Source organism: Mobula birostris, chromosome 31 (assembly GCF_030028105.1).
Source record: "Mobula birostris isolate sMobBir1 chromosome 31, sMobBir1.hap1, whole genome shotgun sequence".
NCBI classification, from domain to species: domain Eukaryota; kingdom Metazoa; phylum Chordata; class Chondrichthyes; order Myliobatiformes; family Myliobatidae; genus Mobula; species Mobula birostris.
In genome coordinates, this window is record NC_092400.1 from 19,204,095 (window position 1) to 19,231,041 (window position 26,947).

Here is a 26,947-nt window from a genome sequence, read left to right on the forward strand (position 1 = left end):
TCCCAATTCACACCCGCAAGTTCTTGCCTTATAACCTCATAATTTGCCCTTCCCCAATTAAAAATTTTCCTGTCCTCTCCGATTCTATCCTTTTCCATGATAATGCTAAAGGCCAGGGAGCGGAGGTCACTGTCCCCCAGATGCTCACCCACTGAGAGATCTGTGACCTGACCCGGTTCGTTACCTAATACTAGATCTAGTATGGCATTCCCCCAGTCGGCCTGTCAACATACTGTGACAGGAATCTGTCCTGGACACACTTAACAAACTCTGCTCCATCTAAATCGTTGGAATTAATCAGGTGCTAATATGACTTTCCTTACAAATTGTTGACTTTCCTTATTATAATTATTAATGTACTAAGAAACAGGTAACCCCATTGCAAAAGCTTTGGTTGTAAACATCGATATAAAATATCTAACTAAATATTAATGACGCCTAAAGATTTTGCATAATTTTTGGTTGCATTAGTAGATTGCCTGTGGCATTGCTCACGGTTACTCAGGGCTTCAGAAGCATAGGTTTAAGATGTTTTGTTCAGTCCACTAGAAATAGAAATACTGTTTTATTAGCACAGATAGGGCATGGTGGGGTTAGGAATTGATGCCTGACCCTAGAACAGATTGAAGATTTAGCGTTATTTAGAGAGGCTCTTCAACTGAGCAAGAGTGGATTTGATTCCCGGTAGCATCAGAGAGGAGTTGTTGAAATACTGCTGCAATTATAGGAAGCTGGTATGGGAATCTCAGGAACTGGATATAGAACTTAAAGTGAGCAACCCCAAGGTTTAGCAGCGTAGGCGACCAAAACCAGCAGTATTGAATGCCTGGAGATTTATAATTAGTGAAATAAAAAATCTGTGATAGATATCATCTTTTTGAGTAGGTAATCACATTATTTGTATTTGCATCGCGTATGATAGAGTCATGCAATAACCCCATTGCTAGTTTTAGAATCTGAACGGTGAGAATGTGAATGATCAATTATTTTGCATTAATTCACTTTTCCAATTATCACCCAAAGAGATGCAAGTATTACTTAAGTGATTTGCAATGTATTTATAACTCTCATCTCAAAGACAAAAGAATGATATACAAGTTAAACCGTTTCAGGTAGGCATAATAATCTGAAAGGATATAAGGATGATGGACCCACAGTGTGTCATTTAGACAGTCCATGCAATTGTCCTGCAGAAGCATTCTATCATAAGTAATTTTCATGAATTTAATATCTTCCTCATCTATTCCTTCATTCCATATGTCATACAAAATGGTCATCTCCTCAAATTCAGAGCGGGGTTTAAATAGTGATCTTGGTGGAGAGGAATCAGATGATGGTATATCATCATACCACTCATCATATTTTTTCCTATGTCTTCGAGTCCATCGTTCCTTAAACTTAGCTTTCTGTTTCTCGTCTTCATATTCTTCATCTTCGTCGTCCTCAGCTTCAACCTTGATCTTTGTCTGCAGTTCTTTCGAAATCAACCTGTCAGATTCTTTTAGCTGCTTTTTGCTTCTACAGTCCCCAAACATCTCAGTGAAAGTCGCAACGCTTTCCTCCCTGAAGTCTAATGTAACAGCCGCCGGGTCTTTCAGACCAAAGTGATCATCAACCCGTGGACAACTGAGGTCTTTAGTATCAGCTTCAATTGTGCTAGCCTGCAAAGGAGGCCATACCTTACCGACCACTTTATCTACTGGTTCCTCTTTTAACTGGGACTCAAAAGTAGGGACTGGTGCTTGAGATGCATGCCTTTCTTTTGCATAGGTGATTTTGTGTTGAGGGACCTTTTGGTTTGGAATACTGCCAGGAGGCAATGGTGGTACAGGTTCTGGCAAAATTAATACTCTCTCAGCTTCAGACTTGTCTCCCTCTTCCATTTTTTCCTTATTTGGCACCGTTGCAGATTTTATTAATGGACTCAAGGCAGAGTCAGGCAATAATCCCAACTCTACTGGCAAATTAGGAGGAGAAATGAACTTGACAGGCAGAGGAAGAGAAGGCGATAGCAACTTATTCACACTTAACAATGGGGAGGTGTTGGATGGTTCCTTATGTGTTAGATTTTCCTTTTCTCCATCCAGTGAAGACTTTTTGGATGCTAATAATGGAGATCCAGCAACAGTATTCGCTTCAGGAAAAGCAGCGAAGTTGAAATCCCTTCCTGGAGTACGGGGAACTCCAGAATTTACACCAGGTGACTGAGACGGATATGTAAATGGACTGCCAGGAATATGAGGAGAACTCAGAGTCAAACTGTTTCCTGTTAATGGCCCTTCACTGCCCGGAGTCTGTGGAACTGTCTCAGTGCTCAGAGATGTTGTAAGACCTTTTACAGGGTCAGCCACAAAATCGCGCCCAGGAGTTCTTGGCGGGCCATCTTCAGAAGCAGTTTTCACCAAGGCTGCGTGTTCAGGTACTGGAGATCGAGTGACGGCAAGTACCTCCTGCTTGCCAGGTGTCGGAGGAACTGCTGGGATGGACATCGGTGGCTTTGCGAAGGATGAAATTGAAGTATCGGAATCAAAGTGAATTGAAATTTCTCTGCCAGGTGTGTGTGGAAGACCGTCATCCTCATCTGTCGTCGACGAGGTGAACTTCAATTTGTTACGCACTTCGGAGTCGCTATCATCAGACTTGTTGAGAACACTGCTTTTAATAACTGACAGGGCAGCAAAGGCTCCCGTTGGAGTAGATGGCCTGGGAATTCCAACATCATCGGCTGTGTCGACCTTTGGAAGCTCAGTTAATTCAATATCTGGATCCAGTTCCTCTCCTACAAAGAACATCATTACAATATTAAAATTGAATTGAATTGACTTCATTTCTTACATCCTTCACATACATGAGTAAAAATCCATCTAAATGTGCAATGTGCAATCATAGTAATTTATAATAAATAGAACTGTCAATGTAATATAGAGTACACTCAAGTCAGCGTGAGTTCATCAGTCTGATGACCCAGTGGAAGAAGCTGTCCCGGAGCCTGTTGGTCCTGGCTTTTATGCTGCAGTACCACTTCCCAGATGGTAGCAGCTGAAATAGATTGTGGTTGGGGTGACTTGAGTCCCCAATGATCCTACGAGCCCTTTTTACACACCTGTGCTTGTATATGTCTTGAATCATGGAAAGTTCACAACTACAGATGTGCTGGGCTGTCTGCACCACTCTCTGCAGAGACCTGCGATTAAGGAAGGTACAGTTCCCATTCTAGGCAGTGATGCAGCCAGTCAGGATGCTCTCAATTGTGCCCCCGTAGAAAGTTCTTAGGATTTGGGGGCCCATACCAAACTTCAACCGTCTGAGGTGAAAGAGGCGCTGTAGTGCCTATACAATCAGAATGATCTATGAACCAGAGACACTTCTAAGAAAACATGGGCACAAAGATGAGAAAAAAATGGAGGGCTATGTGGGAAGGAAGGGTTAGGTTAATCTTAGATAGGTTAAAATGTCGGCACAACATCATGGGCTGTTCTATGAAATATTATCCATCATTATTTCTCTCTCTTAAAAATCATACAGCACATTCAGCCCAGCATTCTTATTCTTTTAAAATGTTAATACATTTCTTTTTGATTTGGATATCGTTCAACTTTAAAATTACTGTTGAATGTGCTTGCCCTTTCAGCCAAGTGTTTTCCAGATTATAGCAACTCATCTAGACAAAAAAAAATCTCATTGCTGACTTTTTTGCCAATCACTTTAAAATGTGTTCTGTAACTGTTGACCATACTGCCTGTGGAAACACTTTTTTGTCCCAAGTAACCTGTCAAAATCCTCTTAAATCGGAACACATCTTCGTGATTTCCGGTTGGCTGTTTCAGCAATCCTTGCTTCATGGAATGCAGAACAGGAGGGGGGGGGGGGGGGGAAGGAGAAAAAAAGAGAGAGAGAGAGAGAGAGAGAGAGAGAGAGAGAGAGAGAGAGAGAGAGAGAGAGAGAGAGAGAGAGAGAGAGAGAGACTGAGACTGAGACTGAGACTGAGACTGACTGAAATGCAAGAATGGTGAGGGGGTAGGGTTGTGGAAGAGAAAGGCAGTGTAGCCTGGGGAGAAAGAGTCTGGGGCCTGGGGAAAGAAGAGATCAGTTTGGTTGTCGTGCTATAATCTTAAAGATGTGATGTTTTGCTATATTTCAAAACTTGCTTTTTGATTCTTATCCAAAGCTCTTAAGGAATGGCAGTACCAGTTAAGGATTTTAGAGTTCAGGTATGCAAGCTGCTTTCAAGAAGAGTTGACAGGTGTACCTTAATGTCAATCTGATAAATTGTCAATGATTGAAAACAAAAGTAGGGAAAGGGAAATTAATATTTCGGGTTCAAATCTGTATTGCACCCCAAACATTGACAAAGGAGAATCTAATTTTAACTGTAGCATTGTATCTCTAATAAGAATGGCAGCATTATTAACCATATAATGAAGGCCAAAATTAATTTTCTTCTGTAACTGTAACCAGTCTAATAAATTTTGTTAAACCCGAAGCAATATTTAATGTATTGAATACTCGGGAGCATGTGAGAAATGGAACCACAGAGATTAATAGCTTGTTAAATACACTACATGGCTGACATGACTCACATAAAATTCTACCACAGGCACAAGGCTTGTGTGCAGCATGGGGCTGTGGGCCTCAAGCAATGGCAAGTCAAGGTCTCACCTGGTATGAAAGAGCCAACTCTGCCCAGGTTACTACCAGTGAACCTGAGGAATCTTTCTTAATTCTTCTTTTGATTATTTATGATCCAACCTGCCCACCTCCCAACCTACAACTTCTTGGCTTCCAGATTTCTCCCCAACCACACACTGATGCCTTCTTCCGACCCCTCCAGAATATCTCAGCATCCTCATTTTCTCCCAGCAGCCCCAAATCTTCTTTCCAAGACTCCCCTGCAAAATATCCTCAACAGAGAGCCTACTGTGTTTTTATTTTAATTTAACTATTTCATATATATACTAACTGTAATTCAGTTTTTTTCTATATTTATTATATATTGCATAGTACTGCTGCTGCAAAGTTGACAAATTTCACAACATATGCCGGTGATATTAAACCTGATTCTGCTATTCTATTAAATCATCACGAAATCACCATCCTCATCATCTCTCAAATCGCCCTGATCACTCCTGGGCCCTTCAACTATCTCAAGTTCCATTATACGCGTCTGTTCATCTCCCTCACGTCCCAAGCATCCCCCACTCAGAAACCTCTGCTTTTGAAGGCCTGTTTCACCACACTTTCAACTGTACTCACGGCCAGTAGAATAACAGAGCTTTAGGGCCTAGCATTAAGCTGGCATGGGCACCACCACCCTCCACCAACCCCCAGCTACCCAACTACATGCCTCTCTCTTTAGTTTGTAAAGAATTTCTACCTCATGAAATCGGAGTATGTAGATTTCGAGCAGGGGTTCCCAACCATTTTTTATGCTGTCGACCCCTACCATTAACCGAGGGGTGCATGGAACCCACGTTGGGAACCCACGATCTAGAGGTTTGTAGTAGGATTTGTAAAAAGGAATCACAGTCTGATTTCTATTTGTAATTAAATACAGTTATCTTACCTGGAACTCTCTCCGGTGATGGAGCAGGTTTTACAACTAGCTCTGTATCTGGAGGAGCTTCCTCTGTGATACTCTCACTCAAGATATCAACTACCTTTTCCAATTGTTGTGCTGCTATTTCTGTTTCTACTGCAGTCTCTTCTAATAGTGGTGCTTTTTCCTTTTCTTCCTCCTCCTCCTCTTCTTCCTCTTCCGAACTGGATTCATATTCTGAGGACTCATCACTGTCATCGGAATATTCCACCTCCACTTTTGATGATGCAACACTGATCACTTCATCTGCAAATGTAGAAATTGTTACGTTATTTGCAATATCCAATACATTAGATTTGCAGGGAATGAAAAGGCTATCAATGGTACAAGAACTACAACATACAATCTTTTGAGCAACAGTAAGGACATCTAAACCCTCCAAGAGGACCACAACCTTGTTGTGGTTTGGAGGCTTGCTTGCCTCAATGACCCAGAGAGCTCCATTAGCTGGAGTCAAGGCTTTATGTTTGACTTTTGGTAGGGTCACCCATGCCAGACAGGTCAAAGAGCCAGACTAAGAATGGTCCACCAAGTTTGGAGATTCAGCTCAGGGCTAACAACCCTGACTGGTAAAACAAAATTGTTATGGAAACAGCAATGAAGAATCCTTTTAAATCTGAGTGCAATGGTATTCCTGAGTCTCCACTCAGGACTTGCATGACTGACAGTAGTGAAAACCGAGAGGAAGCTGCTAACACAACGAAGGAAACCCTGGACACCACCAGAGGTGGTGGACCTTCATTGCTGCTCTAAACGCCAGCGGTGTAATGGGCAAAAGAAAGGACTCTAATACATTGCAACTTTGACAAAGAGAGAAAATTAATAGGCTGAATCTTTGCAACCAACAGCATTTGGTGACTTGCATTGAAGCTAGATGCAGATTTGCATTCTCAGAATGGTAGCTTTGCCTTTTGTTGATACCAGTCAAGCATTACTGGCATGAGGTAACGACACCATAACATCTGAGGGCAAGATGCTGCTTAGGCCTCAGTAATTGATTTGGGCCGGCAGCACTGGTTCTCCAGAAGTGGTCCAGGCAATGGTGGGCATGTAATACGAGAGGTGCAAAGGGATTGCAGACACTGATGCCAGGTAAAAGCTAGCTCTAGTGAGATCCAGCCCAATAATTGTATAGTATTAATCTAAACTATCTAGACATACCTCCAGGCTGGTTATACAAGATGTCAAACATGAATATTCTGACTAACCACTAACTGACTACAGACACTCAAAGAAAATAATTATTGAATTCTGCAATATAGTGTTGGATCCAATTGTTTAATTCTTAGATTAGATGTTTAATTGTTATTTTCTTTTCAGTTTGTATACAAGTAACTGCCTAGTGTGCTTCCTTGTGGTCATAGTATGTATATGCAGTTGTTTATTGTGTCCCCTAGTGACTATATTGGGATGATTCTGGAAACTTCTCTTAGTACTGTATTTTTGAATTAGAGTGCATCTCATTGGTTGACTCTTATCTACAAATTTGAATTTATCTCTTTATATATCGGTATAAAAATAGCTAGCCATAAGGCAGCGCCATCTTTGCTTTTTGTCTTTCCCTTAACTTAGTAGACCTCTATTACTGTTTGTTTCAATTTCTCTTTGTTCTATCAATGCTTAATAAAACAATTGTGAAACAAGTTTTGTGCTACCTTCCTGACTTCAGAATCCAACAGTAGTCAAGCTTTTTAATCCTGTACATATTTTAGGAACTACAGGTTGCCAAGGTCTATTTTGCATCGCTTTCTCCTGATTTTCCCAATGTCTAAAGATCACATGAAGTTAAACTGCTGGTCTACTGCCATCCAATGTCATCTTTCATCAGCTCTGGTTCACTCATCAACAAGATCTCACCTTCTTCAGAATCTAGCCCCTCCTTTTCACTGGTCTCAGCATCTGCTTCTTCATCTTCACCATCTTCCTCCTGAAAATGTTCAGTAAAATTTACTTTTGCTTCATTTCAATAACCAGTAGCTTAAAAAAAATCTACAGTAATACACTGGGAACAAAAACAGAGCTCTGGGACAAAGATGGTTGCATAATTTACAATTACTTATGTCCAGATCAAACATCTATTTAATATCACAATGGCATTATATCAGCATAGTCATAATGTTGAATTGGAAAACCAGCCTTGTGTTATCCAAAGTTATTGAAAATGATTTGGAAACAAAAAAAAATAGGTAACGTTAGGCAAGTTAAACACAATTTATTTTTAGAAAAATGCTGGAAGCATTTGTGAAGGATGTAATAATAGAACATATGGAAAAATCATGATCTAATGAACCAGAGGCAGCATGGCTTCACAAAAGATGCATTCAAGTACATCTTTCAATCCATGTCTCGCATTCACAATGAGGTCCCTTATTCATTGGAGAAACCAAACAAGAGCGGACGGCCGCTTCTCGGAGCACCTACATTCAAGCTGCAGGGGCAATTCAAGGCTCCATGTTCCCTGCTTCTTTCATTCCCCATCCCATTCTGACCTATTTGACTTCTGCCTTGTCATAATAACGCACAAGAGATGCTTGAGGACCAGCACCATATCTTCCATCTGGGCGCATTGCAGCCTGCCTGACCGACCATTGAATTCTAGAATGCCAGCTACTTTTTGCTGTCAGTGTCAGAAATAGCTATTTCTGCTGTAGCTTCTCCAGCTGTGACATTGCCTCAGTTGTTCTATTTCTATTAGCACAGCCTCACTTGCTACACATATCCAACAAACCTAGAGTACATTTCACACATCTTCATATTCCTTAATCAGTATTTTTACACTTTAATTGGCTGCTGCTCGTACTTCAGTTCCATTTTGTCTCTCTCTTTAAATGCTCCCATTAACCCAATTTCTACAACTTATTTCCCTGGAAATCCTGGCTTCCCTCTCCTCTTCATCCCTCCCTCATTTCTCAGCAACTTAAATTAACGTTTCTAGTTTTCATTAAGTTACTCTAACTTGAAAGCACTAAATCTCTTTCCCTTTCCACAGATCCTGCAAAATCTTCCTGTCATTTTCTTTTGTATTCCAATTTTATTTACCCGTCTTGCAGTCAAAAGATCAAATATTTGTTTACAAATAAATCAACATTTAAGTCCATGACTTCTATTTCAAACCACTTACCAACCTATTGTTAATTTTACAGTGGTACAAACTAACAGTCAGTGCTGAAATCTGTTCTGTTCCTGGACACCCTTATTAAGTAGGTGATTTCAATTCGACAAAAGTTGATCATCAGAATTGAAATTGGTGGCACAATGCATTGGAAGGGCTTTTAAAACAAGTTTCCCACCTTAACTTTCATCATAAAATATTGAAGAACAAAATAACCTTCTCCGATGAAGCCTTTTCCGAAACCTCTTCATCCTGTTCCTCTTCATCCTCTTTCTCTGATGACGATTCCTCTTCTTCTTTTCCAGAAGTTTCCTCTTCCTCCTCTCCCTCACTGTCTAGCTTTAATGGCTTTGCTGGTTTTCTCCTCTCAGTTACAGACTCCAAGTCCCTCTTAGATAATTCAGAAGAATGACTGGCAACATCTGACATCTCGCGGTCTCGCTCAGACTCTGTTACAAATAAAGAAAAGAGTAAACTTCTAGTGATAAAACCAAACAGCCACTGCCCACCCTACCATTAGGTCATCATCTTTTTCAAAAAAAAACCCTTTTATTATCTTGTTCATACAACATTTTCTATATTAACATCATTCCCACAATTTTATGTAGGCACATTTTTAACAGTAGATTAGCCAGAAATTGAACCATATATTATACAGAATATTTTATTCACAAAGTGCATGAAGTACATAACAGGTAACTTGCCCAAAGTCAAAAAGGACTCTTTACGTAACAAGCTAACCCAAGGGTTATAAAGACAGTGCAATAACAAGTGAGCAACAAGTGGATAAGATGTGAAAGCAAAAGCAGGCAGGACTGGACTGTTTTAGAAAGAGGGGAAAGAAAAGTCAAAAATGGAATTCCAAATTCATAAGTGAAACTGGGAGCATGGGTAACATAAAAATTGTTTAGAAAATTGTAAGAAAGCAGCTTAATTTCTGCTTGTAAAATTATAAATATCAAATTCAGACAGCACTGTAAATAAATGCATTAAATCTACGCCAACCTTCATCATCATCATCCAGGGGTGTGGATGGTCTAATTCTCTTCTGATCACCCAAGGAGGCTGCTTCAGGAGGCTCTTTCCTTTTTACCTGTAAATTATTACAGACAAATAATGCAACAACTTTCTTGAAAATCCCACTTAGTGATTAGTTTTGAAGAAGCAATCTATGTAAATAGAAGTGTTGCAGCTTCAAAAAATAACTATAATTTACATATTTATGAGCTGCTGCTGTGGAAGAAAATACATTGAATGCTTCAAGTTTCATACAAAGTGTTAAGACAAGCTAATATGAGCAAACCAACCAACGGTTCTGAGCATCTCAGGTTTAGTCAGCTTGTGCCAGTATTCTAACTAATGACAATGTACTGAGAAAACGGGACTGCTGCTGTCACAGTACCTGCATGATAAAGGCTCCAAAGACATGGCACTTCAGAAGCTCTATGTAATAAGACCACGAGAAGGTCTCAGAACTTTTCTAATGGAATGCTTTGGTCAATGTAGCAATGCAGTAGGAGCCACAAGTACACCATTAACAGAAACAGACACTAATTTTCCAGAGATTCTGAAATGATTCCATGAAATAAAGTTCCAGGAGGAGGTGAAAATTCTTCAATATTAGTCAACATTTAATTTGTGCAGGAACAACATCATAGAACCATAGCTCACCTATTGACTCAAATTGATCCAATATCAAAAAACATCAAAAAATTGATCCAATATCAAACAAGTATGTTGACTTTAATAGACAGCTTCATGAAGCATGATATCAATGAATCAAGCTGCTGAATCCAGGAGCACTATAAGAGGAAAGAAAGCTTCTTCCAAGACCACCAAATGCAAACCAACACAGTGGTAGAGCAGCATCACCTTTGCATTTGTTGTATTTTACCTCAGTTCCATCTACAAAAACATAACCTCAGCTTTTGATTGATTGCCATCAAAGCAATATTCTTAATCCCCACAATCTCCACAACAATAGCAGAAATGGAAAGATATGATGATAAATTTAACATGGCCCTTTTGTGGAGAATAAAAGGATAACGTAATAGAGACATGGTGGGGAACAAGATGTTAGGTTCAAGAAAAAGGGAAATCAACAAGTATAATCCGAGTGAAACATATTCAACTCTAAATCAAAATTATATTTACTTACTTATATTTACTTACAAACTTTATTTTTAGTCAATCATTTGCAATCAAGCGATTTTTAAGAAACATTGGCATAGCCCTTTATGCAGAAATGTCTATTTTACCCTCTGTGATTACCAACACCTCCTTGTGCAACCGTCAGCAACATCAGGATTTCTAGGCAAATGAACAAGCCCAGAACATGCCAAGAGAGGAACAATTACCCTGCACCTGGAAATTATCTAACATTTAATACTGGAAGTTCTTTCAGTAAATATAATGTGAATATCCTCTTTGAGTTAAGGAGTTAAGAATAAGATTTTCATCAGTAAACTGTGTTTAAATTCATTCGAGCAAAGATCTAATAATGCACTAATGACCACAACTAGAGATCAAATACCTTCCTTCGGTTCCACTAAGCCCTTTAATTCTCTGATTATAGCAAATCTTTTACCAAGACTTCCTGTATGGCTCATATCCAGATCATATTTCATATGGATGATTAATTGTTCTGCCACGCCTTCAATTTGGCAATTAAGATTTTAATTCTTCATCAATACATAATGTTAGTTTACAATAACAATAGCAGCTGACATTGGAACCCTTCAAGGAGAAAAACTGCGACTTGTATGAACCTCACTAGAAAAAAAAATAGGTATTTATTTTAAAACCAGGAACTTGAAAACATTGGGATGGAAAGTAGACAATGCTGGTACATACAAAAGGTCAAAATAAAGGCTGACTGTTCATTTTGTACAATTGCTGTGTCTGAATCAATACTGATTGACCTTGGTTATACTTGTTTCTTATTAAATCTCACTGACCTATTGAATACGAATACCCTTAAATAAACAATTGTAATTGCTATTCACAAACAGAAGAGAATCTGCCAATGCTGGAAATCCAAAGCAACACACAGAAAATGCTAGAGGTCCTGATGAAGGGTCTCAGCCCAAAACATTAATTTTACTCTTTCCATAGATGCTGCCTGGCCTGCTGAGTTCCTCCAGCATCTTGTGTGTGTCGCCCTGTAATTGCTATTGTCTTTTTAAAAGACTTTGGCAAAATTTCTTCGAGTAATAGCAAGCAACTTCTCTGGATCATGGAAGATGGCTATTTTTGGCAAGTCAAGATAGATACCATGATGTGGTTCTGCTCTTCCACATTGTCTTGTGCCTGTGAAAAATGATCACATTGATGGACTGTGCAGGGTGTTGGAGCTGCTCAACCTATCAGTATCTGGACCACTGGGCTACTTCACTGACATGCAGGAAAAATCCTGGGTTGAATTCTGCCTCACTGCTAACACCATCTTTGGAAGGACTGGTTCCTTTTGAGGATTTACTACAGAAGCAGGAATGTCATTTAAACTTGCTTCATTGATTACATGGTGCAACTGGAATTGCCAATAGTAGAAGCACAAAATGTTTCCCATTTAAATGCTGAACTCAGAGCAAATCTACAGTTCTTTTGACATCTTAGGTGATGAGAGATTATCTTGATTTATTTCAGAAGAATGAGAGTCAATACCACATTCTGGCAGGGAAATACAGGCTTGATATTGAGGTACTAAGTTAGGAGGCACAAGGGGTCAGGGCTGCTTTAGGCGGAGATGTGGAGTAACTTATTGACTTGGAGGATTATAAGTCTTAAAAGTTCTCTACTGAAGAGGGTATCACAATATTTATTTTATTTTAGCGATACAGCGTGGAATAGGCCCTTTCGGGCCTTTAAGCCACGTCGCCCCAGCAACACCCGACAAACTCGATTAACCCTAACCTAATCACGGGACAGTTTACAATGACCAGTTAACCTATCTGGTACATCTTTGGACTGTGGGAGGACACTGGAGCACTCAGGGAAAACCGACACATTCTACGGGGAGGGTATACAGACTTCTTACAGATGGCGAAGGGTTTGAACTTCAAACTCTAGATGCCCTGAGCTGTAATGTCGTGGCGCTAACCTCTATGCTACAATGGCACCCTTTCAATATAATGAAAGGCACCATTGTTGGTTCTCATAACAGAAGGCTCAGGTAGCCAATGGAAATTCTGTTGGAAAACTGCTAAGTTCAATTGATCTGTCTGACAGGCACTTACGTTCATTGGGTTTGTGGCAGCCAGATTAAACGACTGGGATGATGACATCTTGGGGGAAGTATGATAGTCAAAAATATATGATGAAAGGCAGCCTTAAACATTCTATAAAGTCCTGCCTTTGCAGGAAGCTTTTAATCAAGCTATCAATCTAGTTGGAGTAGCCATGAGAATAATTTAACTCTAGAGCATAATGTAAAAGTTTACAACAATGTGTACCCAAACTAAGTATCTGATTAGGCAAAAACAAAAGATACCTATTTTTGATAACAACTATGGCTTTAGATGAATGGATTATCTTGGTATTTTCAACTGAGAGAGAGATTTCATTACTGCTATGTTAAGCAGTTATACACATAGAGAATGCGATCTTGCAAATTCTTAAAATTTTAGAGAAAATTGCTTTCTTTCAGAACCCTGGCTGTAAAGCTCAATGTTAGCAATTGTTATTCATTGAGACACAGGGCTGTAGAGTTACACAGCATGGAAACAGGTGGTTTAGCCCAATTCATCCACACAAATCAAGCTCTAATCATTTACCTGTGTTTGGTCTAAGGGAGGGGTCCAACCTTTTTATGCCATGGACCCCAAGTTGGGAACCCCTGCTCTAAGCCTCTCTAATCCATATATCTGTCCAAATATCTAACATCACCACTTTTTCCCTCTAGCAGCTTGTTCCGTGAATCTACTACCATTTGTGTAAAAAGCTTGTCCATTATGCTTTCTTTAAATCTTTGTCCTTGCACCTTAAACCTATACCCTCTAGCTTTAGACTTTCCTATCCTGGGAAAAAGACTGTGACATTCATATTATCTATGCCTCTCACAATTTTCTAAACCTCTATAAGGTCACCTCTCAGCTTCAAGTGAAACAGTCCAGTCCATCCAGTCTCTCCTTATATCTTAAACCATACAGTCCTGACAGCCTCTTAATGAATCTTTCCTGCATCATTCCATTAATCTGCCTAGTCCCATTGACTTGCACCCAGACCATAACCCTCCAAACCCATCCCTGCCATGTATCTAACCAAATTTGTCTTGAATGTTGCAATTGAACCTGTATCCATCACTTCTGCTGGCAGCTTGATCCACAATCTCAACAACCTCTGAGTGAGGAAGGTCCCCCTCATGTTCCACTTAAATATTTCACCTTACACCCTTAACCCATGACCTCTAGTTGTAGTCTCACCTAATCTCAGTGGAAAAAGCCTTCCTATCTATACCCTCATAATTTTGTGTACCTCTATCAAATCTTCCCTCAATCCGTCAACTCAGTTCATGCCCTAGCAACATCCTTGTAAATTTTCTCTGCACTCTTTCAATCTTAATTACATCTGTAGGTAGGTGACCAAAAGTGCATACAATACTCCAAATTAGGCCTCACCAATGTCTTACACAATTTCAACATAACATTCCAACCCATGTACTCAATACATTGATTTATGAAGGCTAAATTACCAAAACTCTGTTTACAACACTATCTGCTTGTGCCAAAAGCTTTCTTTATGATCCTATCTACCTGAGAGGCCATTTTCAAGGAATTATGGATCTGTATTCCCAGATCCCTGTTCTACCACACTCCTCAGTACCCTGCTGTTCACTGTGTAAGACCTACCCTGGTAGGTCCTCCCAAAGTGCAACACCTCACACTTGTCTGCATTAAATTCCATCTGACATTTTTCAGCCCAATTTTTCCAGCTGGTCCAGATCCTTCTGCAAGCTTTGATGGTCTTCCCCGTTGTCCATAACATCCCCAATCTTGATGTCATCCGCAAATTTGCTGATCCAGTTTACCACATTATCATCCAGAACATTGATATAGATGACAAACAACAATGGACCCAGCGCAGATTCACAAATCACAGGCCTCCAGTCAGAGAGGCATCCATCTACTATCACTCCCTGGCTTCTCCCTTGAAACCAATGTCTAATCCTATTTACTACCTAATTATGTATGCCAAGCGACTGAACCTTCTTGACCAACTTCCCATGTGGGACCTTGTCAAAGCTCTTGCTAAAGTCAACATCCACTACCTTGCCATCAGCAACTTTCATCGTAACTTCCTCAAAAAACTCTACAGGTTTGGTTATACATGAACTACTGTGCATAAAGCCACGTTGACTATCCTAATAAGTCCTCGTCTATCCAAATACTTATATATCTGGTCCCTTGGAATATATTTCAACAACTTTCCCACTGCTGATGTCAGGCTCACCAGCGTACAGTTTCCTGCCCTATTCTTAAAGCTTTTCATAAACAATAGAACAACATTAGTTATCCCCCAATTCTCCAGCATCTCACTTATGGTGTGTTTCAAATACCTTTGCTAGGCCCCTGCAATTTCGGCATTAGCCTCCCACAGGGTCCGAGGGAGCAACTTGTCAAGCCCTGGGGATTTATCCACCCAAATTTGCCTCAAGACAAACACCTCCTCCTCTGTAATCTGTATAAGTCCATGACCTTGCTGCTGTGTTGACTGACTTCTATAGACTGTGTCCATCTCCCAAGTACTGTAAATACATATGCAAAAAAAACAATTTAAAATCTCCCCCATCTCTTTTAGCTTCATGATAAATACCATTCTGATCATTGAGAGGACAAATTTTGTCCCTTGCTATCTTTTTAGCTTAGGAATCTCCACCTTATCAGCTAGAGCAACCTCATGCCTTCTTTCAGCCCACGATTTCCTTTTAGAGTGTTCTCTTGCATTTCTTACACTTCTCAAGTACCTCATTTGTTCCTGCCTGGCTAAATCTGCTAAGCACCTCCTTCTTTTTCTTTACCAGTGCCTCAATATCTCTCGAAAACCAAGTATCAAATACACCTTTCCCAGAAAACAACCTGTCCCAATCCACACTTGCCAGATCCTTTCTGATGGCATCAAAATTGATCTTTTTCCAATTTAGAATCTCAAACTGAGGACCAGGCCTATCCTTTTCCATAATTACCTTGATGCTAAAAGCAATATGATGACCAGGTGCAAAATATTGCCCAACACAAACTGCTGACACCTGCCCTATCTCAATCCCTTGGAGATCTGGTATCACACTCCCTCTAATTGGGATTTCTATGTACTGATCTAAGGGAACTTACTTGACACATTTGACAAACTATTTCCCATCTAGCCCTTTTACAGTATGGAGATCCTAGTCAATATGTGGAAAGTTAAAAATCACCTCCTATCACAACCTTATATTTTTTGCAACAGTCTGCAATTTCTCTAGATTTATTTTCTCTCTTCATTTAATGGAAAAGTTTTCATTTATTTTCCAAAGTTCCTTGAAAGCATATTCTTCGATCTATACTTAAATTCTTCAAATATTTTATTTTCATATGGTATTTCATAAAATGACTTTTGTCTTTTAGTGCTCTAGGTTTCACTTACCTTAAAGGATGGTAATCTGATTGCACCCCTCAGACCCATACCCAGCCCCATGCCTTCATAGCCAAGCCCTTCTCCTTTGGGCCAGGTCTCCAGCAGACATGTTGAAGCTGGAGCTGCTTCTTTCGGCTTTGGTCTTTCCTCATCTTTACTTTGATCTGCTGATTTTACTGGTGTCTGTGAAGCCTGTGGAAGGGAATAATGATTTTGTTACAAGAAAATAGAAAATCCAAATGAAAATTCTGATCCAAATAAGCAACCACCATGAGTATTACCAATTAATACAGATATTGTTGTACTATCTAGTTTGAACAAAGTGAACGTTGAGCAAAAACTGATGTTTGAATTAATTTAAACCTGGTGTTGCTTTCATTATTTTTGTGGAGGATAGAACAGTTAGTCCAGAGCATTAGTTAATTGATCTAATTGTGCCTGGTGAGAATTATTACACCAGGCTAAATAACCCATGAGAAATCTTTCACAACTAAATCACTAGTCTGTGCATTCAGGAGAATAAGCTTACTGTATTAACCAGAGTTGGTGAGCCTTTATTGTGTTCAGAATTGAGGGTTAGTGCCCCAGCACACATAATTCTGACTATTCTTTCCAATATTTTCACAGGAATGAGCTGAGGTATTCATTAGTGTGAGGTGTGAACTACAAGCATATAAAGGCCAGACTGTGTAAAAATACTGAGTGAACAAGCTGGATTTTTTTTTCCACGGGCACTGTTCCAGTGATTTACTTCCTGATCTCTGAAGTTCAAAAGCTCAATTATCAAAGTACGTAATGTCACCATATACTACCCTGAAATTAATTTTCTTGCAGGCAATTTAAATCGTTGAAACTGTCGTGTGTGATTTGGATTTGTGTTCTTTTGATTATAAAACCAGGCCACTGGATTAAATGAAATGAGTTTATTCAGCTATTATTGATGGCTGAAAAAGATGCATCTGTATTTAAATAAGACATAAAAGACTTTGTACAGTGGCACACTAGAGTGATCTACACCAGTGTTAGAAAAGAAGCATTCAGATTCAATTCTGAAAATTGGGTACATATCTATTCAACAAATCAGATTGAAAGTCTTCTCTCCTAGTTACAAATTACGGCAATTGGTTTTAATGTTAAACAGAAACCAATTTGTAAACTGAACAGTTGCTCATAGCAAATTGCAAATAACAAAAGCAACCATTTGTAAAATTCATATCAGTACAACCAATGTACAATTTTAATGGTTAAAAACATTTTTCCAGGACAAAAAGTGGAATCAATCCACTTTGTCACGCACTGATAAAATTCATCTGCCTAGAGCTAGAAATAACACAAATGATGGAGTCCATCACTACTTGTAGTAGATAAGTTGCTTGAAAGCTGCAGATTTATTGGAAGGTTCAAGGTCTACTGAACATCAAACACTGCTCTGTAATATTCCTTCAGAGATATTTCGGCACATGTCACACTCTGATAATTCCATGAAATAAATTAATGGGTCAGGTTGAAACAGCACACCAGTGGGTGGCAGAGTGGTACAGCAGACGATGTGGTTACAGCACAATGCAGCATCAGTGACCAGAGTTCAGTTCTGACCTCAGCCGGCGGCTCTAGAGAGTTGTAGGTGCTCCTTTTGAACTGTGCTGTTTTTCCCCTGGGTGGGTGCTCTGCTTTCCACCTAGATCCCAGAGATTTGTTTGTAGGTTATCTGGCTATTATAAACTGCCCCTACTGTAAGGAACGCTGGCCAGCTCCTTGCACACTTTCCATCCGTGCTGGGTTGAGCACCGAACTAGCAACTCCACCTCGTAAAAACAGACAAATGCTCAAGAAACGGCACGGCTGCCACCCGATGTACCACACGGCGTGAAAGGGAACAGCAGCAACTGTAAGAAAGGCAGGAGAATAAAGGACGTGGGGGACTGTTGGTGAATATGGGGAAAAATAGGCTATAAAATAATAGATAGAAGATTGGAACCAGTAAGGAACCAAATGGGTTCCTTCATATTGTGAGGAAAACTCAAGAAATTACTCTGCACACATTCCTGACTGGAGAGACAGCATACGGTTTAAAACAAAATCAACTTTACTGTGTACAAAGCTTATGCTTTTTCACAATTTCTGGTGACTATTCAACACCGTACTAACCCTAAACATAAATAAACTTGGTGGAACTTTTTCCTTGACAGATTCAATTGAAGAGTCAGTTTCGCTTGTTTTCTGATGTCATCAAGATTGATTGTGCTGTAGCAAGGTCTCATTCTAACATTAGAAGCAAGCAAACCAGCGAATCGGCTCACCCACAGAGGGATAACACACAAAAGCTGGGCTACAAGTGAGACCAGCAGATGTAAAGAAACACAGAAATAATTCCAACAAAAAATTTAGTACTGCATTAAAATTACAAAATGGTGAAGCATTCTTCTTGAATCTTTCCCTTACAGAAAATATTGCTGCAACAATTAGTACAAAACCCAAGATGTCTGCACCCAGCTACAACCCTGTTGACACTAATTTAGCCCTTCCCAATTATAAATCAAGGAACATGTAAGTGTAAACTACATCACAAGATTCAGTCTTGATGAAGGGTCTCGCCTGAAATGTGAACTGCTTACTATGCTGCCTGACTGGCTGAGGTCCTCTAGCACTGTGTGTGTGTTACATTACAACCTAATTCAAATGTGACCAGAGGACAAAATGGCCTGTCACACTTACTTCTTTTGTCTGATTTGCAGACTCCATCATAATACCTGTTTCTAAAACTGTTTAATCACAGAATGTTTTAGTTTGAACCAGATTCCAGAATGTTCCATATGTAAATGAAGCCTAAAATTCTAAAGTAAGGTTTTTCATAATAAGTGGTAGAAGGAACAATAATGGCAGGCTGTTCCTTCATGAGAAATTCTGTAAACCAGATAATGAACTAATGATATTCTCAGGGCGTACAGGAAAGAGATATATCAGCTAGTTGAGTGGTGTCGTAGCAACAATCTTGCAGTCAATGTTAGTAAGACCAAAGAACCAATTGTGGACTTCAGAAAGGGTAAGATGACAGAACACACACCAGTCCTCATTAAGGGATCAGAAGTGGAAAGAGTGAGCAATTTCAAGTTCCTGGGTGTCAATATCTCTGAGGACCTAACCTGAGCCCAACATATTGGTGGAGCTACAAAGAAGTCACAACAGCAGCTATATTTCATTAGGAGTTTGAGGAGATTTAGTATGTGACCAAAGACACTCGCAAATTTCTACAGATATACCCTGGAGAGCATTCTGACTGGCTGCATCACCATCTGGTCTGGTATGGGCGGTTGGCGGGGGCGGGGGGGTGGTGGTGAGTGATCCTACTGCACGGGATTGAAATAAGCTGCAGAGAGTTGTAGATGTGGCTAGCTCCATCATGGGCACCGGCCTCCCCAGCATCCAGGACATCTTCAAAGAGCAATGCCTCAAAAAATGGAGTCCATCATTAAGGATCCCCCATCACCCAGGACATGCCCTGATCTTACTGCTACCATCAGGGAAGAGGTACAGAAGCCTGAAGCCACCCACTGAACAATTCAACAATTCAGGACAGCCCCTTCCTATCTGCCATCCGATTTCTGAATGGACATTGAATCTCACTACTTTTTTATACTTTTATGCCACATTTCATATATACACACACACACACACACATATATACATAATATAGATACACATATACATAAATATAGATACACACATACATACACACACACACACACACACATACTGCTGCCACAAAGATGACAAATTTCACGACATATGCTGGTGATATTAAACCTGATTCTAATTAACAGTGGACTCTAAGGTGCCATTTTATTGAACTACAAACTGCTGCCAGGAGAGGCTCCCAGCCACCAGCGTGTTCTTAGGAAGTTCTGTTATGTCCATTTGATGTGTGGAGATCACTCAGCAGCGCAAACATAGATTTTACCTTTCTTGGATTGTGAAATTTGTATGACACTGAGGTGATCTAGTAGCATTTATAGGTTTGCCATTAGATGTAAGGAGAGTGGTGTGAAACAGTGAGTTGAGTTTCAACTTTACTTAAGTACCGTACATATACAATCTTTCCTAGCCTCAAATCTTCACTACTTCATTTCACTTTTCTCTATTCTTATATTGGATTTGACCCTATTTTAAAAATTTCCTTCCTAAAATTCTCAAATTTTCTTAATTTGATCAGTTTCAAACTCATTCCTCCAAGAGGACCCACAGCCTTGTCATAGGGTTTGGAGGCTTGTGTGCCACAATGATCCAGAGACCCAGGCTGACTGGAGTCAGGGCCTTGTGCTTTGACTCTTGGCTGATTCACATATGCCAAACAGGTCAAAGTGTAGGGAGCAGACTAACAATGGTCAACCAGCCCTCCAGGTTCGGGGGTTCAGCTCAGGGCTAACAACCCTGACTGGTCAAAAAATGATCTTTGAGCTAACAGCAACGAAGAATCCTTCTATACAGACAGAGATGGGGGATCTTCATTGCTGCCCTAAACACCAGCAGCAACTAAGTATGTAAGTAAACTCATTCTCAAAACTTTTATGAGTCCTGGATGTTCCAAGTAAAGTTGTAACATAGTAATTACTAGATGGGAAAAAAAAACTTTCTTCTGGCTGGTGGTCAATTTATACATTAAGAATTCAATCAATAATATCTCAGTAATTCCTTTGTTTCCCCTAATTTAATTAATCCCTGTCATTACCAAACAAAATGTTTTCCATTGTTGAGGTTGGATGTTTGTCAAAGTACTCGTGAGTAAAGGTTCAAATCATTCAAATTTAAAGGATAAATCAATATTCAATGACCCTATTTTTAAAGAGGTAGAAATGTGGATGACGTATTTATATCTTCCAAACATTAGTTCTGTTTTCATTTGGTTAAAGTACAGCAGGCAATATTATGCAATATTGCCCATGAATAATGCAAAAGGAATTTCCTATCAGTCAAGTTTTGTTTCTGAACAAGCACTTACCAGCTAATGTACTGTATCAGCAATAACTCAAGATTTCATTCAATTATTTTGTCAATATGTAACTGAATTAAAAGCCACTAAATAGATCGTACTGCATATGGCATTACCCATTCTTGGTCTGCTAAATGTTGGAAGTTATTTATCAATTGGAAAAACCAAGAAAATGGATCAACTGTTTTAGATGAAGTTATATATCTCAAATACTATTATTCCCCTGATGTGCATAAATCTGCACTTTCGGGCATTTTCTTCACTAACTATCAGCATGTGTCATTTATGCTTTGCTCATATGAAAATTCTATTCTTATATCTACAGAACATGTACAATATAGCACCACAGCTAGCTTATTTAATTAAGAAAAGTATTTTTCCTCCATCAACAGATTTATAATGAATAATTTATAGACTAAACATACATTAATAAAGAAAACAAAGTAATTTTGGGTGATAGAGACCCAATATACAAACATACGCATTTAAGTGTTTGGAAAATAGAATTATGAAATTGATTTAACTGTGCAGAGGGTATACAGAAAAACTTACGTTTTCTTTCACGTCAAACATTAAGGACTTTACAGTAATAGTTACTGCTGAAAGTAAAAAGGTGTAGACCATTTAAAAACAAGAACAGCAAAGTGATAATGATGAAACAATCTGTTGTTTTTGATGATGTTGAATGAGGGATATATATAGGCCAAAATATCAAGGAAAACTCAGCTGCTTCACTTCACGATGGTGGAAGGACAGAGAGAAGAGAAGCTCTGAGAACTCTCCTGCTTTGCACCCCACCTCAGGCCTCCTTTCACTCTCCACAGATGCTGCCTGGCCTGCCGAATATTTTCACTTTTGCTGTCTTTCATTGATTCTGTTATGGCTATTATTCTATAGATTTATTAAGTATGCCCACAAGAAAATGAATCTCAGAGATGTGTATGGTGACATATATGTAATTTGATAATAGAATTTACTTTGAGCTCTAACTACACTTTCATACCAGTTGTGTCACTACACGATGATCAGTAAGTAGTTTCCATCTAAATATGAAATGCATACAGGCACTTTTTAAAATATAGCAGATGGGGTATAACATGGGGAAATGCAAGGATATCCAAAGTGGGAAGGAAGAATCTTGTTTAAATAGAGAGACTATAAAATTAAGCAGGACAAGGAGTCTTGGTTCATCAAGTACAGAAAGAGTTTTCAGGTACAGTACGGCATTAGGAAAGCAAATGGGATATTGGGCTGTATTACAAAGGAAGAGGAATATGAAAAAGAGGAGTAGATTTGTTACAATTATACAGGGCATTGGTAAGTGATGATACTGGGCATTTGGCATGGTACTGAGAACAGTTTTGATCTCCTTATTTAAGAGTGAGGATAGCAGGGTGGAGATACGTCTCTAACAAAGGAGGTGTAAGGCACTCTGTCCTACTGCTATAGTGCAGGTCACCCTTGGGCAAGGCATAGCGCCTGCATAGCCCCCCGATCAGGATCATGTGAAGCCTTGGGAGCAGATGGTAGATGGTCGTATGAGCAGCTGATGCATATCACAAGTCCTGATTAGGCAACCACCATCCCCAGACTGACAATCTCTGAAGAATATTGATAATGGCTGGGGTCACCCAGCTTGTAAAGACACTGCCCAAAGAAGAAGGTAATTGAAAACCAGTTCTGAACAAAAATTCCCCTAGAACAATCATGGTCCATGATCACCCACGCCGTACGACACGGCACATAAAGAATGTATGAATTTAAGAATGGGCATTTTTTTGCTTTTGAGTTAGTTCAGAGAAGGCATGTTAGATTGATTTCTGGGATGACATGGGGAAAGGTTGAGAATGCTAAGCCCTTACTCTTTGGGATTTAGAACAATGAGAGACGAAACGTAAAAGATTGTAAGGAAGCTTGACAAGCTGAGAAGTTAACGTCACTGACAGCAGGTGATTTGGAAAGCTAATGGAATATTGATCTTTCTTACAAAGAATTAAGAACATTAAAAATATGGAAGTTTTGATGCAATTTTTGTAAGGTGCAATTGAGAACACAAATGAGTAATACAGCATAGACACAAGCCCTATGACCAAACAAGTCCATGCTGACCACAGCTTATTCCCTGTAGTCAAAATTGCCCATGTTCAGCCCATGACCTTCTAAGCCAGCAGTCCCCAACCACCGGGCCGCAAAGCATGTGCTACCGGGCCACGAAGGAACGATATGATTTGGCGATATGAGTCAGCTGCACTTTTCCTCATTCCCTGTCACGCGCACTGTTGAGCTTGAATGCACACTGTGACGAAAAACCAAGCTATCAGAAGATTGATGCTGATGAGAGAGATTAATGAGACACAGTTCCGAGTATTGACAGACCAGTTGCTTTGAACCTGAACTGTTTGAAGTTTGATGGACAGGCGCTATCCCAGCAGGGGGATAAAAGGAACAGGTTCGCTAAGGCAAGACAGGCACCACGAGATCACAAGATAACGAGACCCTGGAAAAGCGGTGTGCCCCCACAAGTTGGTGAGAGTTTGGAGGTCTGATCGCGGGACTGACCATAGACGAACAGGGTGAAAAGGTACGATAGGCGGGAACCTGGTGTGTGTGTCCGCCCTTGCCTGGGTGCCGGGTTCACCACGGAAGAACGATCGTATCCGGAGTGACCTCTGAAGACAATAAAAGGGCTTGCCCAAAAGCTAACTGCGAAGAACGAAGGTCTGTGTGAATCAGAAATTTGCATAATATCCCTCTCTCTCTCGCTCCAACGGCACAACAGCAATTACTGCGAACTGTATTCAGCTGAACTAAACTCTGCGTCACTTGAGACTGATCATTTTACCCCAGACTACGATAGAGCTTGATTGATTCCTATTATCCTAGTTCTGTGTACATGTGTGTTTCATCATTGCTAACCTGTTGCATTTATATCCTTACGATTAGAGTACTGTGTTACTTAATTCTTTAATAAAACTTTCTTAGTTCCAGTAATCCAGACTCCAACTAAGTGGTCCATTTCTGCTGGTTTGGCAACCCAGTTACGGGGTACGTAACAACGCAAAGTCATTACGCACGTATCATCTATGTCAGCGTGGGAAGGAGATCAACTCCTCGAGCTTGCAAATGACAGTAGGCTGAAAAGTATGTTTGACACAACATCTCTGCTGGCATTCTGGATCAAAGTCAAGGCTGAATATCCTGAGATAGCCACGAAAGCACTGAAAACGTTGCTTCCATTTCCAACATATCTCTGCAACGAATGCCATGAAAACTAAATTGCGGAATAAACTGGACATAAGGAACCCCGTCTCCCATCACCCCTCGATGGCACTGTCTTGTTGAAGGAAAACAAGCCCAGGGGTCCCACTGATTCAGCGATATTGGTGTGTTGCAATGATTTTATATGTTCACACAGGGAAAATATGTGCTGTGTGTTTAATATCCAAACGTTACTTAAAATGTTATGATGCTATTGACTTATATAACCATATAACAATTACAGCACGGAAACAGGCAATCTCTACCCTTCTAGTCCATGCTGAACGCTACTCTCACCTAGCCCCACCGACCTGCACTCAGCTCACAACCCTTCATTCCTTTCCTGTCCATATACATATCCAATTTTATCTTTAAGTGATAATATCGAACCTGCCTCTACCACTTTTACTGGAAGTTCGTTCAACACTTACTTCAAACTCCCCTGTCCTCCCCTGATAATTGACTTATCACTACATTCATGCGAGGAAAATATGCGCTGTGTGTTTAATATTAAATTTGTTAGATAAACCCTTTTAGAAACAAAACTGAGTGTATTAGCCACTTATCACCTATACTGTATTCTGGTCGTGATTAACACCGCCACCTCCCCCTGCCCCCGAACAGAATCGCCAAAAATGATTTGTGGGAAAAAAATCAGCACATACACACATGCGTAAGTGACGCATGCGCACTGGTGGGAGGCTTCATGGTCATTGTAGTCTTTTCGGGGTAAACACAACATATTTGACTGCTACCCTTGTCCGTTGGCGACCCTACACCCCCCCCCCCCCCAACCACCCGGTCAGCCGGTCCTCAAGAATATTGTCAATATTAAACCGGTCCGCAGTGCAAAAAAGGTTGGGGACCCCTGTTCTAAGCCATTCCCCTGCATATTCAAATGCCTCTTAAATGTTGTAATCTTATCTGCCTTGACCACTTAGTCTGGCAGCTCATTCCACGTACTCACTATTTTCTGGCTAAAGAAATTATCTCTCAGGTCTCTATTAAATCTTTTCCCTTTTGTATCTCTGCTCTCTAATTTGGACTCCCCGACCCTGGGAAAGAGACTATGACAGTCCACCTTATTCATTCCCCTTGTGATTTTATAAACCTCAGTGAGGTCTCTCCTCATTCTCCTGTGCAGCAGGGAATAAAGATCCAGCGTGGCCAACCTCTCCCTATAACTCAGGTCTTTTAGACCAGGTATTATCCTCATACATCTCTTCTGTACCCTCTCAGATTGACAATGTCTTTCCTCTACCAGGGTTACCAAAACTGTACACAATATTCTGTGCAGCCTCGCCAATGATTTATGTAACAGCCCACTCCTAAATTTGATGCTGACTGAAGGCCAGCATGCTAAATGCCTTCTCCTCCTCCCTGCTTTCAGCTAACTATGCACTTGTATTCTCAGGTCGCTTTGTTTCGGTGCCCTGCCATTCACTATACAAGCCTTACTCTAGTTTGACTGTCTAGATTCATCAGCTCACACTTAAACTTCAAATCAATTTCCCATTCCTTAGCCCACCTCTCTAATTGATTAAGATCGCTTTGAAATTCATTGTAACCGGCTTCAGTATCAACAATGCCCCTAACTGAGTATCATCAGAGAACTTACTAATTGTGCCATTTGCATTTTTAACCTAATCATTTACATAAATAACAAATAACAGAGGTCCCAACACTGACCACTGGGTCACTTCACTAGTCAGAAGGCTTCGGTCAGAGACCAACCTTCAACCATCACCCTCTACTTCCTATTGTTGAGCCAATTCTGAATCCACCTCGCCAGCTCCCCCTGAATCCCATACAACACAACCTCCCTGATCAGCCTGCTATGAGGGGCCTTGTCAAAGGCCCTACTAAAATCCATACAGACAACATTTACTGTCCTACCTCCATCTATTCCCTTCATTACCTCTTCAAAAACCTCCAAAAGATTTGTCAGACATGACCTCCTATGTATAAAACCATGCTGACTGTTCCTGATCAAGCTTTGATCATCCAAGTGCTAGTAGACCTTGTCCCTCAGAATTCCTTCCTGTAACTTCTCTACAACTGGTCAGGCTCCATAATCTGTAGTTCCCTGGCCTGTCCTTGCTACCCTTCTTCAACAACAGAACAATATTAGCCACTCTCCAGTCTACTGGAACTTCACCAGTGGCTAACAGTGAAGCAAATATCTCTACAAGTACCTTCACAATTTCTTCCCTAGCCTCCCATGAGGACCAGGGATGCACTTGGTCAGGCCGTAGGAATTTGCCCATCTTAATGCTATTCAAGGCTACAAATACCACTTTCCTCCTAATTTACATATGCTCCAAGACTTCACTACTGATTGCCCTCACTTCTTTGGTGTCTATGATATTCTCTTTAGTGAACATCG

General features: G+C 40.2%; 1 protein-coding gene across 3 annotated transcripts in view; it reads right to left on the reverse strand.

Moving 5' to 3' along the window:
• The window catches only part of setd1ba (SET domain containing 1B, histone lysine methyltransferase a), a 149,655-nt gene that overhangs the window by 21,196 nt on the left and 101,512 nt on the right, over positions 1–26,947 (reverse strand). For all 3 annotated transcript variants that reach the window (XM_072247764.1, XM_072247763.1, XM_072247762.1), the window contains 6 exons: positions 16,326–16,508; positions 9,714–9,801; positions 8,925–9,157; positions 7,454–7,523; positions 5,564–5,842; positions 1,136–2,779 (listed from right to left, as the gene is read on the reverse strand). In XM_072247764.1, coding sequence (XP_072103865.1) covers positions 1,136–2,779; positions 5,564–5,842; positions 7,454–7,523; positions 8,925–9,157; positions 9,714–9,801; positions 16,326–16,508 — 2,497 coding nt within the window. The remainder of the gene's footprint in view (positions 1–1,135; positions 2,780–5,563; positions 5,843–7,453; positions 7,524–8,924; positions 9,158–9,713; positions 9,802–16,325; positions 16,509–26,947) is intronic.